Raw genomic sequence first — 20063 nt, forward strand, 5'->3', positions numbered from 1 at the left:
ACGACCTTAGTGCTTGTGGGGGTTGTGGGGAGTTTTGCCAAATTCTAATTATCCTTTTTTATATTTCGTCTGGCAGCCTTTCGTTGGGTCTACCGGTCAGTTTTTACACCCGAGCACACAAACAGAATGAAGAAACTTTCGGTAGAAAATATTACCGGCGTTCAAAAGCGGTCCATCACCGCCCTTTCTCTCTCTCTCTCTGTTTTTCCTGCTGGTCCCCGTACGTGGAAATGTGAAATCTCATCTCACCCGACATTATATGCCTACGACCCGGGGAGGAAGAGCTTCTACTTCTCTGCACGAAAGGTTAAACGTCTACTGCTACTTAAGAGAACCTATCCCAACCATGAAATCTCTTCCTTTTAGGCATCCGTTAATTCTACCCCGGGCGCTGGTTTATTAAATTTTATCGAATAGGGCCTGGTTTCCCTTTTTTTCCCACCGTTTCCTCCCCACCGTTTGTTAGGATGCTACTCTTGACCTTTGGGCAGGCACTGGGCCGCCTTCGGGGTGAGATATGAAAAACACTGGAGCATCATAACGATCACCATCACCATCATCACCGTCATCAGGTTCACGTTTCCAGGCCGGCCATCGTAAGCCATCGGAAGAGCTGGTTCGTCGTCATTAGCACCATTCGAAAAGGGTGGCAACAATAAGAGGGTTTTTGGTGCCCATGAGGCTGTGGCCTCGTAATAAATAGGATTGCCCCGCGGGATGGACCGATGTTGTCGACACATATTGCTTCCGGAATTCATTTGGTTTTTTCCCCTTTTCCCTCTCTTTTGTAAACGAGAGAGGATAAAAAAAAACCCCGTTCGCAGGCTTCAGCAAAACGTTGATTTCCAGTCCAGTTCGGATGGTTTGTTGTCCTGGTTGTTGGCTCCACCAGGATGGAATTTGAAATCAGCAGGGAGTGTGAGTGTGTATTTGCAGCAGGAAGAAAAAAAACAAGCAGATTATGAGCCGCCTCTTTTCCCGAACCGGACGACTACCAAAGGCCGCACGGTGGGATGCTGGACAAGTGGACAAATCATGCTCATTCCTTGGATGGTTCCATAAAGTGTCCCCCAATGGTGTGACGATGCCGATGCCGACCACCAGCGAAAGATCGCTTGCTTTTGGTGGCACGAGTACGGACGACCACGCAAAAGGTGTCAATGGCGAGCTGGGCTTTCATCACATTTTTATGACACACTCAACGCTTAGCAAATGGGCCACAAAGGAGCTGCCCTTCGGCCGGCCGAGTCCGTGGGACCCTCCGGCTGTGGAGTGGCGGCAGGGGATTTGTGTACGGGGAAGGGGAATATATAGAATGTTTGCACCTCCCGGGCTAATGGTGCGCGCGCGCCTTGCTTCGGTATCCACCGGTGGAAGGTGGAAAAAGGAAAAACAAACCCCATCCGGTCGGGCTTGTCTTCTGAGAACACCTTGCCCAGGAACGGGCAACCCGAGGTGGATGGATTGCGGCGAGGGGAAAGTGAAGACGAAAACTACGGAGCCGCACTTAACCGTTCGTCATAAACAAGGACATCGGCAATTGTGGTTTGACTATTACGAGCGATGTTATTCCTTCCCAGAAGAAGGAGGACAGCTTTCTGACAAGCTTCTGAGCCTCTGCTGTACGTACGGGCGCGTACATGTTTACATCAATATTCCGGCAGCGTTTTGGGCGACTTTTTCCTGCTGTTCCGAAGGAATGTTTTGATGGCGAGCCAGAGCGGCCGGCGTTACTGCCATCGAGGGAGCTTTGGAGGTGGCGCCATGCACGCTCAACATAAACTATTCATAAGGAATGTTTGTCTATGTGTGTGTATGTGTGTTGTGTTATGGGCCTTCGTCACTCTTCAAAAGGGGGAAAAAAGGCAAGCCAGGCTGCCATTAATTTCTATCACGCTTGCCCGAGGCGCCTTGACAATGTCGTTGCTGTCGTACCGACGGGACCATCAAACGAGTGAAAGGAGAAACTGGGAAAACGCTACGGAACCGGAACGGTCGTCGGTTGCGGTTTTTGGAATCTATCATAATGGTGATCCGTCTCGCACCATATGAATTGGTGGATGCTCGAAATAAACCACTCACAATATGCTATTAACGTGTGCCGAAATGAGAGAAGTTCAAATTGGTTTATTATTGAACACCAAATCAACTCAAGTTTGAGAAATTTTGGCTTCAAAAGGTTAGTCTAATGGAAAAGTTAGAGAATAATAATATAATAAATCTCTACCGTAAACAAGCTAAGGAAAAATAGGTGGAGTAACTTCGTGTTTATAGAAAAAAAATTGAAAATTATGTTCTGCATTTCTTGGTATAACACGTTGACTACCAACCGTTTTTGGCACACTTTTTTAGTTCATTCTATTTTCATAAAAAAAATTTAACACGTTGAGTACCACGTCGCCCAAAAGTGGGTGACAGCAGCAGCTAGTTCTAAAAAGTTTGTGACCCATAAATAAATGAAAATCCAACATAAAAACGGTAGTAATATTAAAAATAATTTATTTGGGAAGCTAAGTTTTTGCTTGGCCTTGGAAAACTATCGGTTTGACAAATGTTATAAACAAATTCTAATTAAAAAGATTGAGCTAAAAACGCTTGGTACTCAACGCGTAAAACATTTATCAAACCGACGGTTTTCGAAGGCAAAGCAAAGACTTAGCTTCCCAAAGAATTAGTTTTTAATATTACTACAATTTTTATGTTGCATTTTTATTTCAAACTTTTTAGTACTAATGACAGCTGGCTATCAAAAATGATATCCATGGCAGTCAACGTGATATTTTGAACTTGATGCAAACAATTCACAAACTGCATGAGATATCTTTTGTTTGCCTAGAAAGAAAGCTTGTTTGCCTTTATAAGAAAGCACACAAACAAAGCAACTTTGGTCAACATTTTTGGCAAACAGGACGACAAAAACGGGAACAATCCTTCCGTTTATACTTTATCCTTACCCTAGGACCTTATGCCGAGACTCTGCGTTTGACTTGGAGGTACAGGGACGAATTAGTCAACCAAGTGCAAACCTTTGCTATTTAAGAACCCTTTTCTGTAACCCATCTCACTTACCCGCTGAAGCCTTTCCGTTTGTTGACGGGCGATGTGTGCTGGTTCGGTAGTATGCAATCATTTTCCTGCGGTACTTCTGCAAATAAACGCGAGAAAAAAGCAATGAGAGTGTGTTAGGATTAATAAAAAGGGGGGAGAAAAACGAACACGGTGGATGGTTAAATGATACGGAAGTTAGAAGGGTCTGTCGGAGGCAATAAAGGAGAAACATCCTCCCCAACAAGTATCTACTGTAGAGCAGGTTGAAACAATTCACTTTGCAACCTGCAAAACTCGCATCCTATATCTCGTTTGCCTACCATACATATTGCTTCTCCGGTGCCAACAGGTTCCGCGAAATAAGGATCTCATCGCTAGCACGAACGGTTGGATTCTGCCCAAAATATCAACCCTTAAATAGCACAATTTCCTTCACGTTACTCCCAAGCAGAGGGCGAGCCGTTCAACAAATATTCACTTTACGGCCGGAAGAATAAAACTGTTCCTTGGAACTTCACTGTACAATCTTTCCTGATCGAGCCTACGATTTACACTGATGTCTTTCTTCGCAGAGCGGGTTCCTTTACCATACCTTGCAGCTATGGCGTAGGTAAAAGATACCCGGAAAGGTATACCCTATGATCTTCAGCTAATTGCTTACGACCGATTGCTATCCACTACCCGTTTTGTGACCTCCTATAAATAAACCGTTTTGGTTAGACTAATCATAATGTGTCCTATGTCTATTTTTTGAACATAAGGTAAAGGACCCTACCTATATTCACTGCGACCGTTCGAATGTCTACTATGAGGGCTAGAGAAACATTACAATTAATATCGCACGGTAGCACGTGGCAAGTGCTGATAATACTTTGGATTGACAGTCTCTATTATTTTTTCTTGGTTACTAACATCTACTTATCACATTCTATACTACAAGAAGTCTTATGCCGGCTTGAGTGGAGAACTCGCCGTACTACATCTCATGTACCAAGGTACCGTCGTCATGGTTTACCTTTATTAAAATTCATACTTTGGCATGGATTGACACTGGTTTGCATCGAAAAGCTGCACGAGATCAGGTTGATTTAAGTGGCGTGAGGGTTACCCCCGAGCAAGCAGACCTTGAGCAGATGTAGGTGTTTCTTCGCTTACAGATCGAACATCCATGTGCACGGTTGGTTTCAATAATAACTCTTGTTTGTGTTTACCTTAGCAGTTAACTGCGTGTGACAAAAGATTACCTTTGTTCCTCCAACTGATGTGTATGGTTAATTGATTGAATAAGGAAACCTACGCGTAGTGCTGCTTGTTGCTCTATTAAATAATTTGCTAGATAATTATTTTTTTATCTTTGCGACGTTGTTGTTCAGGCAACATATTTTAATCTTTTTTATTGAGTGAACTCGATAAGCTCGGTAAGTTCGTTGAAAACCAGTTTCTTGTTCACAGTAGAACCTACTGCAATGTAGTGCTCTGTATCACATTCCGCTCGTGGTCGGCTGGCTTTAGTTTCTTTGAACCTGACCCTGGTTTACCAATTCAATGACAAATGCCTCGTTCTGATGAATTCATATTACATAGCATAACTATTACGAAAACATATATGACACGCGTCGTCTGTGTTTCGCACCGTGATAGCGTGGTGGTCAAGGCTCTGTCATGATGATGATTATTTCATCTGTACGTTCGCTTCCAACTTTCTCCGTAGGAGCTCTTATCGCAGGCCAACAATTGTGCCGCCGGTGGTGGGATTTTAAGCAAAATTTTTGTTCGTGTAGTAGTTCAACGTTGCTCCAACCAAAAACACAGTAGCGTTCTACAAGCTAGTGCGTGTGATATCCTGGATACTTCAAAATAAATCCCTATCTGCTGGTTCTAATCGCATACATCCGCCAACCACTTGATGGTTAATGCTATAAAGTGGAAAATTGTTTATCGTACGTACATTCTGACCATGAATCATCTTCTTCTATACATATAAAATTCTTGTGTTACGGTGTTAGTAGTTAAACTCCTCCTAAACAGCTGAACCATTTTAAATCAAACTTTGCACACATGTTTCTTAGGCTTGAGAATAGGGTTTTAACTATATCTCACGTCTGGAAACTACATACTTTTTTAATTAATTACGATTTTCTATCGTCATATATTTTTTTTGTTTGTTTACATTCAGTAATGACATAAGCATAAAAACAGTATGCCTTTTCATACAGCGTGGTGAGTTGATTTCGAACAAATCGTTTCTTGTCAATAACCAGAAAAATAAACTTTTTTATTGGTCGGTGATGATAACAAATTTTGTCTAGTTTTGGTATCTATGACATATGAGTGAATGTAAACGTCGATCGAAAAACATGCAAACGGCGAAGAGTTAAATTTAAACAACAAAACTTAGGCTAGATTTGATATCATATATTTTCATCGATCCAGTTTGCAATTCCTACGAAGCTGTAAGTTATCCGCCATAATTTTTGAACTCTTTTTATAGAACATGGCAGCTATAGAGTGAACAATCAAAATGTGTAGTAATAAATAAAATATTTTCAACAGCTGTATGTCGTTTAAATGTTTTACCAAGCCAGCTAGTACAGCTATATCATGCTAAGCTAATTACGTTTTGGATTTGCTTTTTGTCCTAGAACTCATCGAAATGATAGCTTCACTGACATTGACAATGTTATTGGCACTGGTCACTATTTCATAATGATTTATGCCATCATTTGAATGGCAAATGCACCAGCAACCAATAAAAAAATGTCTATATTTCACACACCCTCTATTCGCTTCCATTTCCAGCGGAGAAGTGCATCAGAAATGAGAAACAGGCGTTTGCTGGCAGCTCTATTTTTAAAAAAGTCATTAAATATTTATTGCCTCACCATCGAGGGCTTCCCTAGGACACGCAATGCGGCCGAGTGAACAAAATTAAAGCCTCCACATCGGGCCCACTTCAGCCAAAGCGAACTGTCACGACGACGCTCATCGGTTGCGGGTGCATTTCGCTAGGCCAGGCCCCACTCGGCCAATTCGCTGTCATTCGGAATTATTACAAGGCTAAAGCTGGCCGTTCACACAGGCCACAACTGAGGCGAGGGAGGAAGGGGACCGTTTGAAATCAAATGCAATTTATCATTTCTATTCCGGGCGGGAAAGTGGAGAAGAAGCTGGAGCAGATTGTTTAGTCTGCCCTTTCCCCCCCTTTTTTCCGGCGCCTTTGAAACCGCATAAACACAACACACCACCGATTGCGCCGGCGACGTCGTCGTCGTCATCGTCGTCGTCGTCGTCGACAATCTCTAGCGCCGGCTCTGTTGACTCGGGTTGCTCTGGGATTAGAGCATTGCAGCCCGCCGGGGGAATATCACGAGGGCACTGGAGCACTGTTTAATGGCCGGTAGTCACTATCCGGGGATAGCTCCCGGTCCACACCAGTCACACACACACATATAGCGTGTTGTTTTCTTCTCCTCTTTCGCATGACTCCAAAGCTGCATTTTATGACTGGACCACCTTGGTCAATTGCCTGGTATAATAGCAACTGACACCTATTGGAAACCGCACACACCGGTCGGCGGTTTGGCTCGCCGTGGTGCGGGCCATGTATGGAGAAGATTCAATTTAGAATGCCTATTTTTGGATTAAATCTGCCAAGTGGCCCGCTTGACGCCTAACGCGATGCGAATGAGCAGGAAGATCGAGGGTAAATGGATGAAGTATGTAGTCATGTCGGTTGGAGCGATTTTTATGTGCCTTTCGTAAGGAGTTAGTCGGGAAAAAGTGATGCAGAAAGCTTTTCGATTAATTAGCTTATTTAACAAAATGGAAAACATGATTGGTCATGAGGCAAAATAAACTAAAACATTAGAACATTTTAAAAGCACATTCTCAAAATGGTTTGTAAATCAGAAAAATTAACTAATTTCAGTAACTTTGAGATTGTTTTTCCTGTTCCGTCTCTTTGGACAACGTTGCTTACATTGAATTGTCAACTCGTCGGAGCTACTCAAAGCCTACTTTCAAAGGTGAAAACAAATAAAGGAGCGTTTTTTCAAGCTTCTTTTTTGATTGAAAACTTCTGTCAAACAAACCGAATAAACGATTACCACAGCAACGAGGAAACAGATTACAAATTTAAGTAAAAAGTGTCTAAACATTGAATTGACTTCAAACACACAAAAAAAGCATTTCCCGCATCATCTGGCGTTTTAAAATCCGTCCATGAGTCAACCATGTGCCGACGTGAGCTCATCTATAAAGTGCTTCTGGGCCACCGGGAGAACCATCGACTTCGAACTTGGTCCACACATGCTGAAACCATTCGGCTGAGGATAATTAGAATTAATCACAACTGACCTAGTTAATACGCCTCCGCTTGTGTTTTAAAGTATAAAGCATCGGTTACAGCGCAAATAAAAAAGAAAATAATGCCATAACACTGAACGACGGGAACGAACAGATCAATATCTGTTCTCCGTGACGTCCCTTTTGGTCGGTCGAACTGCTGAAGTGTATTCTAGAGCAAACCGAAGTATGAAATTGACTTTCGAGAAACGGTTGGAATTTATCGCCAACATGCGCTGGGGGCGCATCATGATGATGGCATCAAAGTGTTGTAGAGATGTTCACAGCCGTGATCGGTATCTTCTCCAACACGACAAACCCCTTTGTGTTCTACAAAGATGGTGACGATAGTGTCCACCTTAAGCAGTAAAAAAAAACAAGCAAAATGAGAAAGAAGAATTTATTTTTGGAAATAAAGATCATTCTACGTTTCATTTTTGCATGCGCCCCGCACGGGACGGGTTGTTATGGTCTTTGGTTTCGCGTTGTTTTCATGGCGTGACTCAAGTAGCAGAGAAGATGCGTACGTCCCACCGACTGCTGCTGACCACGTGCAGAAGTATGCAAGATGTCAAACTATCGATGATTTATTCTCCTCCGGTGGCAAGAGAAGCTAAAATAAAATAAAGCGACCAGTTGAGAACGAGTTACACAAATACTGTGCTAGCCGTTTTTTTTGGAGTGCAATGAAATATTTTCCTCGACAGAACTTCTATCCCGCAACCCCGTGCGGTGGGCCAAGGTTACTAGTCTCTGGTGATTTTCCTTTGAAAGCGACTGGATTTGACATCGAAAACATGTTGTTTTCCCTCCCAACAAATGGGTCGTGCTGAATGACGTCGTCTGTCTCGAAGAAGACCGCGTGTCGAGTATTGATATTGCACAATGTGATGCATTCATGGAGCCGAACCTTCGGGCAGGGCTTGCCCTCGCACTCCGTCGTGAACGAGCGGCATTGTAGTGTTTAATCTTTTGCGTGGTTTTTTGTTTTCCAGCATCGCAGGGTTGCATGGTGCAGTCTCAAACGTAAAAAAAACTAAAGTACTAACGACCTGAAGTGGCCTAGTGCGAGATAGAAAACGGAATTCAATAGAACGCGGTTTTTGCCGTTTAAATTGCGTGGATACTGGAGGCAAGATTAGCAACAGTGTCCTCCCAAAGGGGTGTCCTTCGTTTGCGTCGCACCGGTTTCATATCGCTTGCTTCGGGGGGGATGCGAATGTTGCCTTTTTTAGACACAATCTCCAGCCGGCTTGGGGGCGCTGTAATGGCACAGACTTGTAGATATAAAGTGGTAAATTAAATTGACAAAAAAAAAAGAAAACAAACAAACTCGCCTCGTGGCGCGGCACCTTTGACAAACGGCGAACGGCAAAACGCGGTGCTCGTCGAGCAAGCGAAACATAACCTCCAAACAATCAACCCCATGGCCCGGCCACTAACGACCTTTTGCCCGGGGGTCGCTCCGAACGAGTATTGTGGCGCCACTCAAAGAGAGATAGAGACCGCCTCGTGCCCAGCGGCCAATTGCAAATTGGCATGTAATCGCGTTAATAAAGACCCGGGGCCTAAGGAGCGACGACGCCAGATTCAATGCCCACGTTTAACTCGATTTGCGTCGGGTCTTGTCTTGCGGCGGCGAGGAGAGTCCGATCTTCGATCAATCAGCCAACCAAGAACTCCCACATTCTGGAGTTTTCCGACAAGTGACTTCAACTCGCAATGCGGTTCGTTTGCTTTCGACAATTAACGCAACGAACGCCAATTGGTTGGGGCATGGTTCGGCGTGTGATTGAATGCGAAATAAATTATAGTTGTGTAATTCAGATTCAGATTCAGGAATCTGAATGACTCTTTGCGTTTTAGAGATTCATGAATCTCAAAGATTTAGCAACCGATGAAAAGTGATGAGCCAAACATGGGTAGACAGACCCAATTTTTTTGGTCGCATGATCCACGCTAATGAAAGAATCTTGGATTGGAGATTCGTGAAAGATCCATGAAAGATTCATGAAGATTCATTAGGTTTCGAAAGATTAATCAATATTTGATGATTCGAATTCCAAAAGATTAATTGATGTATGTGAATGAATCTTAGGTAAAAAATTCATATGATTGAATCCTGCCAAAAGATTCATATGAATGAATCCCGCCAAAAGATTCATAAGACACATCACTAAAATAAATGGTTCAAGGGACTTCCATGACGTACCCTTCGGAAAATGGTTTATTTTAACAGCGGATGGAGGTGGATAAAAACTAACCACAATCCCGTAAAGCCTGGTAATCTTATGCGTGCCCGGTCGATTCGTTTCGATTGAAGGTAATTCAATTAAGGCAAAACCACCACCAGCCGTTTCGGGTAACCCCCTTTCGCCCGCCATCCATTTCCCCTCCACCCCCGTACTGGTGGGTGGATGGGAATAAATATTCACCAGCCGAGAAGGGGAAAGCAAAAGTAAAAAACCACCCCGAAGGAAAACTAAATGCCGCGGGTTGGATGGATTGAAGTGTAACAAATTTGCGGCCCAGAACTATAACATCCTACCCCGGCCCGGCAGGCATTCATTGCGGGCAGGTTTTTTTTTTCGTTGCGACTCTCGGAAAAGCCATTTATCCATCAACCCCACGCAAGGATTGCTCTTGTTTTCTTTTTTTTCTGACGCGAGGAGTAAATTGCGCCCGATCCGGCCACCAGGGAGCACGGATCCGGGAGCGGCCACGGTCATCAATCTCTCTTTGGCTGGGCCATGCAAGAGGTAATTTGCACCGCTCTGGTGGCGGGGGGGTTTGGCGCGGAGATCGATCCCAAAACGTTTTCCCTCATCGTATACGTGCGTGGGTGTGTGGGTGTGTGTGTGTGTGTGTGTTTGTGTGGGAGGACGCAATATGAGCAAAGTGTTGATTCAACGTCGACCACAAACGTCATCCTTCTTCGTTGCGCTTTCAGGCGCTTCGGGCGGAACTCCTCCCCATGGTGGAGTCAATTTCCGGTTGATCCGGGGGTTCTCCACAATCCATTGCACACACACGCACACACATGATGCTCCGGGGAGACCGGGCTGCGATCGCGATAGGAGGTGGATGAAAGCGAATGGATTGATTGCACGCTCTCCAGGCACGAGAATCGATGACGTCGAATGTCCGGGCAAATAGAAAGCCAAACAAAATGGGCAATGAAAGCGAACGAAAAAGGACGAAAATGAACAAACACGTATCATAATGGGAAGAAGGGGAGGGAAAGGGGGGAAAAGGAAACCCCGAGCGTAATGAAATTGTGGTTCCAACGTGGTAAAACATTAACCATTATGGGCACCGTTTGGTATCGGGATCAATTAATCGTAAGTGTGCTTCCGATAGAAATAGATTGTGGGCCTCTGTCTATGTGTGTGTGTGTGTGTGAATTTGTGGGAAATGGAGAGGCATACTAGTCAAACGGGGCTGAAGGTTGACGTTCCCGGAAGAGCGGAGCAATGGAGCGTGAAATGCTACCGGAAGTTCGTACTCCGGCGTAATCGGTTCAGGATGCGCCCATCGGGGGGAGAGGAACGGAACGAGGGGATGGGCTGCAACGGGGGGAGGTCAGAGGTAGACACTTACCTCCCAGGGTGTCCGTGTCGCGCTGTTTGTTGTTCAATTTGCTGTGGGAGGACGGTAGCGGTTTCAGGACGGCGACGGGTACCAACCCTTCCTGCGCGTCCGACGCGTTGACCGCCAGCCGGACGAGGCAGAAGTCGGGCGCACCGGAGCAGTTCATGTCCACCACCTCCACCTGCTGGCCCTTGCTGACGCTCAGCTCCGACGAGCCCGGGGCCGCCGTATGGTCCGCGATGACCCATGTCATCTCCGACAGACCGCCCTGCGAATGAAAAGAGGAAAAAACCGAACGCTTTTAGTACTACACTTATCGACAGCGGTTACACGAGGAAGCGCCAGTGGCAGATGGCTACGCCGAGGTCCTGCGAGGACCCTTTTTTCAGGCTCGTGACACGAACCGGGTGGCAAACGCTGCCATCGAAATAATCGATAACTGATGCCGTGGAGTTATCGATTTGCCTGGTTAAATTATGCGAGTGTTGCGAGCACCAGGTACGCGGTTACTGGCCCTCTTTCGGGTGAGCACACAAGCCTTCAGGTCGTTGGCATTTCCAGGGAAGGCCATTCTGAGCGGATCGCAGTTACAAGCATCAAATTAAATGAGCATCATACATAGAACCTGTTTGTTGGAACGGTTAGAGCGCAGAATATTGATTTACAATTCTTTTTATAAATAATTCCAATCTTACGCAAGCAAAGCATTAGGAATTGTATTTATTAGGCATAGAAAAACCCAAAAAATTGAAAATATCGGTGATAAAACAACAGGAATCGTGATTTACTTTTATCACGTTTATTTATGTATTAAGGTATCATTCTTAGACATGCTTCAAACACTCGCAGATTCGACGAACTAAATATAAATAAGCATCGAGATATTAGTTCACGAAACACGGGTTTGCGTTGAGGAGATCTTATTTTAGAAATTCTATCAATGAATATAATAACTAAATATAGATTGTAATAAACATGGTGTCGTAATAATACAGTAAGGCAGATCAGGACATTCGTCATTACATAGCCTGTGACATTGATGCCTTCCTTTTCTCAGAATTATGAGGGGCGTTTCTCCTACTTCCCGATACTGTTGATAAGGTTTCAGGTGAAAGTTATAATTCTATCAATAACTTAAAAGGACTCCCCCAACACTCGCTCGACTAGTCCCGCTCTCCCGCCCCCTCCAATGTTCTTCCATTGCCGGATGTCAGCCATTAAAGACACAATCTTTATCACACATTTACATATACATGCATACTAACATTCGTACATTTGCGTGTCATGTTCCGGCCGGCGCGGTGTTGCCGGCCTCCATGGAAAGGCGTTGTTTATTTTTGGAACTTTATTAATTCGATTAAACAACGATTGTTCTGGCCGGTGGCCGTTTAAAGAGCGTAATGATGCCAACCAATTGCCCCTCGGGGTCACCGGGTGGCGGCTTGTGTGTGTTTTTGTTCGGAGGTTCCCAGAAATCGATGGAGGATCGTAACGAGAGGAACAGGGCGCGTGAAGGATTAATCCGATGTGAAATATTAAGTGGAAGATCGTCCTTTACACCTCTATGCAATCAATCAATTTAATGATGAAATAGTAATAAACGCGTGGTAATTCACTTTGGTTACACGAACCAAGTGCGACATGAAAAGACCGATTTGGTTCAGGTAACAAATGAACAAATAGTTTACAGGATATTTGGTAAAGAAATGCAAAAAAACTTTCGTACCCAAAACAACAAAAAATAAATTAAATCATGCATACCCAAAAGCGAACAGCGCAAGGGAGGCATGTTTCAAGGAAAGCAGCTTACAACGTGGTGTGCAGTAAAGAATGCCGCATGAATTCACCAGCAATGCACGAAAAGAACTCGTGCACGGAACGGATGCCAGATTGCAAGACAAGACGGCGGACAGGTGGGCTGGCGCACATACGACTTCGTGTACAGGCACAAAAAGTTGCCCACGGCAGTTGCCCATGCTTGGATAACGGAGCGAAAGGATAAATCTTGCACGAGCATTACACCGGCGGAACGCTGGAAGCCGCCCATCGCACGGCGCGAGCAGGAAACGAACGAAATTGAGGTCCTTGGGTCGGCGTCGCCGTCGTTTCATCTCGAAAGAATCCGATGGAAAGCCGTAGGCAGCAGCAGGTATAGGAAGAAGCGAAAGAAAATCACCATTTCTCGTAAGAGAAGTTGCCCCCATTCGAGCATCTGCCTGCTTTTCACGAACAACACACACACACACACCGAAGTTCCGGAGCCCGGAGAGCTGCGTTGCGAGGAAGGCGGCGGCGTTCGGGTGGGATGGAATAACATGAGAGATTAGAGGGTTTTGGATGCATCGTACAGATTGCACAGCTTTTTTGCACACAAACATTACGTAAGCGAGCATTACAAGGCACGGGCGTACGTCGGGAGCCAAATGAAGGCCGAAAAGGCTCCGAACCCAGGGAAACCAGACCCTTCCGGGGACGCTTGGGACAGGCGGGACGACGCAGAACACACAATCTGCGCTCATCCAAAACGTCAGAATGCTGATAACGTGATTTCTGCTGCAATGCAGCATGTTGTGAGAGGCAAGTTTGTAGTCGAGTCGAGCTCATCTCCCAAAGTTAGGCGGAGACTTTGACACACACACACACACACATACAAATACGAGGTAAACACAGTACTCCCTTGACTGCCTTCTAAGAGGCTGTACTGCAATTACCGGTCGATTAGGGCGAGAAGTTGTACCGAACGGCAAATGAAATTCCCATCGCAGAATCTCCGAGCTAAACGAAGCAGCAAGGAAAATGCAATTTTGCACAAAAATCGAAATAAAAACCGCCTGCTTTTTAAACTTTTAAAGGTATGATAAAACATTTGTATAGTTAGCTACATGTTTCAACTAGTGTTGTGCCTTATGAATCTTTTGGCGCGAATCTTTCTCCTAAGATTCATTTAGATGGATTCACGAATCCTTTGGGATTCGAATTCTCAAACGTTTGTGAATCTTTCGATAACTTAATGAATCTTCACGAATCTTTCATAATTCTTGCACGAATCTCCATGATTCTTGCGTGAATATTGCGACCAAAGGGTGAATCTTTACCCATTTTTTGTAGAGTTGTGTAATTCAGATTCAGATTCATTCTTTGTGTTTTAGAGATTTTTGAATCTGAGGATGAGAGATTCATAAATCCCAATGATACATCAAGTGATGAAAAATGATGGCCCAAAAGTGGGTAGAGGAACCCCCTCTCCCTTTTTTTTTCGCATGATCCACGCCAATGAAAGAACCGTGGAGATTCGTGACAGATCCATTAAAAATTCTTGAAGATTCATCATGGTTTCGAAAGATTCATTCAGGTTTGAAGATTTGATTACCAAAAGATTCGTGAATAATTTTAAATCAATCTTAGATGACAGATTTATATGAATGAATCTCGCCAAAAGATTTACTAAGCACAACACTAAGTTTTTGGTCTTTTCTTTTCTGTTCTTTTAGCATAAATGAATCTTTGGGATTCATGAATCTCTCATTAAAAGATCCATTATTCTCTAAAATGATGCAAAGAATCATTTAGATTCATGAATCTGAATTTGAACTATACAACTCTAGTTTCAACCCAAATTATCTTACTCAACACTAAAATAAAAGTGAAAGCATTATTTAAGTATTGGAGATTTTGGAAAAAACATCTTCTCTGTTTCTTCGCTTCACAAGTCTGGCGGAACGCAAATTATAGAATTTTTGATTGTTTTGTTCTTGTTGATAAATATTGCTTCGAAGCAACGATTCTTTTACGAAAAACAAAAATTGGTGAATGAAATGATAATGAATTTTTTTTCAGCAAACGGTTGGTTTTTTTAAAGGGGCGGGAAAATTTTGATATTCTACTTCGTGCTGTCGGCATTTCATTTCTAATAACACTCAAACGATAGACATAGTGATGTGCGTATTGAGTAAGAAGGAATGATTGAGCTGAATCTTACTAATGAAAGATTGATTTAAATCTCAACGGATAGTTTTGTTACTCCTTTTTTATTTGAATCCTTAACAGGGATTTTAAACCCAAAAGAGTAAATGCGTGAGTAAAAGAGTTGCTAGTCGTCATAAAGATTAGAATCCCAAGTGAAGAATCAAACCCCAAGTAGAGATTCGAATCCCGAATAAGGAGTGGATGGCTGGACGCCGTAGAGTCGAATCTCAGACTGGCCCTTAATATACGAATTATATATGAATACACATACAATATGAGATTCGAATCCCAAATTGGGATTCGGCTCCCTGTGGCGACAAGTAACTCTTTTACTCACTTTTAGGATTCGAATCCTTATTTTGGATTTGAATCGCTACTTGGGATTCGAATCTCTATGGCGACTAGCAACTCTTTTGCTAACTCATTAACTCTTACGGGATTCGAATCCCTGTTAAGAAATCAAATCTTCTCGACCACTAATAAATCATTTTACACGTTTTAAATCACAAAAGAACTGTACGTTTCCAATCATCGTGATGATTGTTCACTCTGATTCAAATCTTTCGAAATAGTTGTTATTCTCATCACTAGTAACAATCATAATTGCCATAAGTGTTTTATAGATAAAATTAGAAGAAAACCAACAATTCCACAAAATAACACACGGGATAAGAAGAATTCAAACAATGACAGGACAATGAGGAGAGCTGTTGTCACAATAAAACAACCGAGCACACGCTTCCACACGTCCCACCAAAGCTAAGCGCAAACCAGCTTGTATAACTCTGCCTTACGCGATGATAACTTTCACGTGTTAATCCTGCTGCTGCAATTGATAACGGTTTGTCCGTAATCTACCAACCAGTCTGGATCGTCCCCATCGCCATCGTCAGTTTCAGTCATTTTATCCACCAGTTGTTTCGCTCGGCGCCGGTGGGATTTTACCCGCTTTGGGCCTACAAACTCCTCCCCACATTCCCTCCCCACACGATGTGAGAGAGTGGTGGGTCGCGATTACGTGCTATTGTTCGAATGGGATTCAATTTGCATTTGCATCCAACTTTCGCGAGGATTTTGCGGAAGTGTGAGATGATCCCGCGGCAAGTGCAAGTGCAAAGTTTAATCAATTGTCAACACGCTTTCCATCTACACATAATGCAATTATTAGATGCACGGTGGGGCGATAAGTAGAGAATGGGCATATGTCATTGCCTAGTAGGGTAGGATATAATTTGATTGTAATAATTATCAGCCACACATACACCCACACCCACATACAGACGGGCGCAACGGAAACACAAATGCGCGCTAATTGGGGCTTCTCTGAGGGGCAAAGGCAAAACGACCGTCAACATCATACACAGGGACGTCGCTAAAGGTTATGTGGTTTCACTTATCGCATAAAAAGGTGCCAAATAAACAAGGTGAAAACGTATTCCACACACTCTTGCTAAAATGTCGATGAGTGGGTTTAATTTCAAAACAATACAAAATGAATACATCAATATTCTTTCAACGTACAGTTTTCGACGGGTCCACAGCACAGAAAGGCGTGAATTTTTCCCTTCTTTCAGAGTTTATTATGGGCGCGAAACTGTATACCTACATATTTACCAAACATAAGCGAGCGATATTTATCAGCAAAAGCCAATAGGAGAAAAAATAAGGTTCGATAGGTTAGAGCGTGGTGACGACGAAAACGGCAAAGAAACCCACAATAATGACGCAAACGTATCCGAAAAAAGGGCAAAACAATATGATGGAACGTTTTGGTGACATTATTGATAGATGGGCGCTACTCGTTACGTTGTATTGTTCCACAACACACACACACACCTTCGGTAAATATTACGACCAAGATCAATTCAAAGACTGGTCGGGTCAAAGCTGTTTTCTGCTCCTCCATTGTTATGACAGTTGGTTTAAAAAGTGTTTACAAACATTCTTGCATATTCGTGGGAGATCTTCGCAAAAATCTTCGCGAAATAAGTAATTGGAAATTCTGGATCACAGTGTCCATGATTTTGCGGATATAAAAGGCTCTTTTGTGTGACGTCATGGGATATGAATCCTGATGATTGGTAAAATTAAGTGTGATGGTCGTCCTCGCGCGCAGTCTTTCTCCAGAACATATTCCTAAAGTCTCAATGCTTTGCTCTGTTGATCAAACATACTAAATTTGCAATTTTACCCACTTTCCTGGCTGCTCGTAAGAAGTAAACAAAATTCCAACCAACTGTCAAAAATATTCTCACGATTTTTGGCTCGCGACATGGTTTGCTGCAACCTCCTTTCCATTGATCTTGATTACGACCCACCCAAAAAAAAATCATCTCGTTTCATAATTGATACTAGATGATGGTAAATGTTTAGGTGATTTTTTTCAAAAGCTTCGCATTGGTAAACCTGAAAATTTCGATATAAAGCAAACATGTGGTTTCAATGGTGAACATCTTACTTTGCGAAAGAACTGAAACGATCCCGGCGAGTCGATCGTGTGCTGGCGGGAAAGGGCCGCATGCGACGGGACGCTGCTCTGCCGGAACCAGGGCAGCGAAATTTTCCGACCACTTTTCTTCGTCGAGCCGGTCGACGACAGCCCCTTCGGTTGGCTTTGGCCATCGCCCTCGATTGCGCCGCCGCCGCCGCCCTTGTCGACGTTGTTGGACGCGGCCTTCGACATTTTCAGCGCACCGTAATGCTAATTGTTGGTTGATAATTTCTACTTGCGTCGGTGGTCCGTCGACTGATCGTATCGAGGAGGAACCGGATAACTTCCATCCACCCGAAGCATAGCTAGCGGAGAAGGGCGAAGCCCTGTTCCACACCCATGCTGCTGCACATCACTTTCATATCACATTGGGGGGTCATTGGGTAATTCTACTGGTAACAATTTTCTCACTTCGGCCGTCTGTTGCCGCACGTAGAAAAAAGGGTCGGCTTGTGTGTTTTGTTTCTTAGTTCCACGGTAAAGCTTTCGCGATTGTACAATATATTTTTAACACACGCCTGCCGGCTGGCGTCACAGTTAACACTTATCACTAGGTTTGGCGAATACAAATATATGTAGCTGGCAAAAAATCACTGCTAGCATATCAACATAAAAAATGAGCACGTTTTTCCCTCCGCTGTGCCGTACAACCATCCTCCTTTTGGCGACGTCGTTTTCAATGCTTTCAAGGTAGGACACACACACACATCGCAGGATAATTATGAGATATTGTGTTCCGGAATTCACTCACGCAACTACGTACGTTACGCAAACCAACTGACCACACGAAAGGGAAGCACACATACAGGACACCCCAAGAAAGGAGGGAAAACGACCTTGAATAGCACCAGCATTCCCGATTTTCGGCTGCTTTCGGTAGGAGTATTTGTTTTTCGTAGTCGAGAAAAACATAACCCCGAAATCATGCCGGCCTGGTGGTATCGCGAATTTTCCAAGTCCAAAATTTTCCCACAAAAAAAAATTGACCCATCAGGAAATCGGACTGAGCGCGAGTGGGTGTGTGTTTGTCGGTGTGAAAGCGAGAAAGAAACAATTCCCGCACGAGACTGGAATCGGAATCGCGAAGATGATCGAACGTGCGAGAAAAGGAAGGAAACTCTGGGGGGAAAAACGGATCAACTACAAACAGAAAAAGGGAGGAGGAAGAAAAGGGTAAGGGAAAAGAAATCTTCATGTGAACGCGTGTGTGGCTCTGTACATGGCGCAGGTTTACGCCTATGCGATACGGCACATTAATTCCATGAAACTCCGGAAAATTCATACCAACCAGCTCCTAGGCGTAAAAAGGTGTAGGGAATGCTCGGAGGCGAGTTTTTCAAGGATTGCAATGGGTGTTTTTTTTTGTGCGTGCTCGTGTGACGAGCCAAGGGCCAAGCGGAGGGCGGACTGGGTGAGCGACGACCGAGGGAAACATTTCAATGATTCGTAGCTTTTCCCAGTGACGACGATTGTGGATGGAATTTCTTTGTGACGAAAATAAAACGAACATCCGCTTTCGCACACATACACACAGCAATGGGGAACGTGGCCACCAATGTCACCCGGGAGAACCGGTGGGTGGACTTTATTTTCCCTGGAGGGCAAAGGAAAAAAGAAAAAAGGAGGAGGTCCGCGGTCGACCGGTCTCGGCATCCCGACGCCAAACCGGATCATCATCCGTTCAGGTCTTTCCATCCATTGTATCATGGAACGATTTTGCTGGCAATTTTCTCTCCCGTAGCCGGACGATTACGACTCTCAACCACCTACTGTGTGTATGCTAATGTGCCCGTTTATGGGTGCGCTCCCTGACGTATCGTTTGTGTTCGTGTTTCAACCGTTTTTCCTCCACAGCGCAGTGGAGCATCCTCTTTAAAACTATTTATTTCCATTCTTATGTATCCTTTTTAGGACGTGCAGTGCAGTGCGGCTGTCTGGAGCGGGATCCCTGGAGCTTACATAACCCACGATTAGCAGCATGAAGCGGTATAACCAACCATACAGCCCGCCACAACGGACGGGACATCGTCAAAAGGCTCAACAGTCAGGTGCCAATCACGCACCCCGGCACGTCACGCGTTCCGAACGGACACACGCCAAAGTGACGGTTGCGATCACTTTCCTTCATCCTAGAGACCGTCAAACACTCACGTATTTCTCACTGTACTTCTAAAAAGAAAAAATCAAGAGTAAAAATGACAAACTTTTTCCCATACACCTTTTTCTCGCGCAATTTACGCCACAAGTAAACCGAACCGGGAACCAGATGGATTGACTTTGGTTTACTGACCTACACACAGAGTGTGTGTACTACATATACATACTCCTCCTCACTGCGGGAGGAAAAAAAACCCCCCGTTTATGCTTCTTGACCGACCCGGGACCGAACCATGACCCATGTTTGAGTTTTATTTCTCCTCCAGCAAATGATTTTATGACCCCACGGGGAGGAACGGAGTTGGCGTCGTTTTTTTTTTCTTCACCGTGCGGCGGCATCCCGCGGCAAGCTGATGCTTCCGCCCTGGGGGCAGCATACGCTGGGCGTACACTGGAAGCGGCAGTAATAAAATTTGAAACCATTTCAAACCGGCCGTGGTCCGGCGGAACAATACCGAGGAGCACG

At 44.3% G+C, this 20063-nt stretch overlaps 1 protein-coding gene across 1 annotated transcript in view; it reads right to left on the bottom strand.

Annotated features, from left to right (window-relative positions):
* The window catches only part of LOC131282654 (triple functional domain protein), a 63002-nt gene that overhangs the window by 12712 nt on the left and 30227 nt on the right, over positions 1 to 20063 (bottom strand). The window contains exons 6-7 of the mRNA XM_058312177.1: positions 10993 to 11251; positions 3070 to 3145 (exon numbers count right to left, since the gene is read on the bottom strand). Of these exons, the coding sequence (XP_058168160.1) occupies positions 3070 to 3145; positions 10993 to 11251 (335 nt within the window). The remainder of the gene's footprint in view (positions 1 to 3069; positions 3146 to 10992; positions 11252 to 20063) is intronic.

The sequence above is a fragment of the Anopheles ziemanni genome, chromosome 2, assembly GCF_943734765.1.
Source record: "Anopheles ziemanni chromosome 2, idAnoZiCoDA_A2_x.2, whole genome shotgun sequence".
Classification (NCBI taxonomy): Eukaryota; Metazoa; Arthropoda; class Insecta; order Diptera; family Culicidae; genus Anopheles; species Anopheles ziemanni.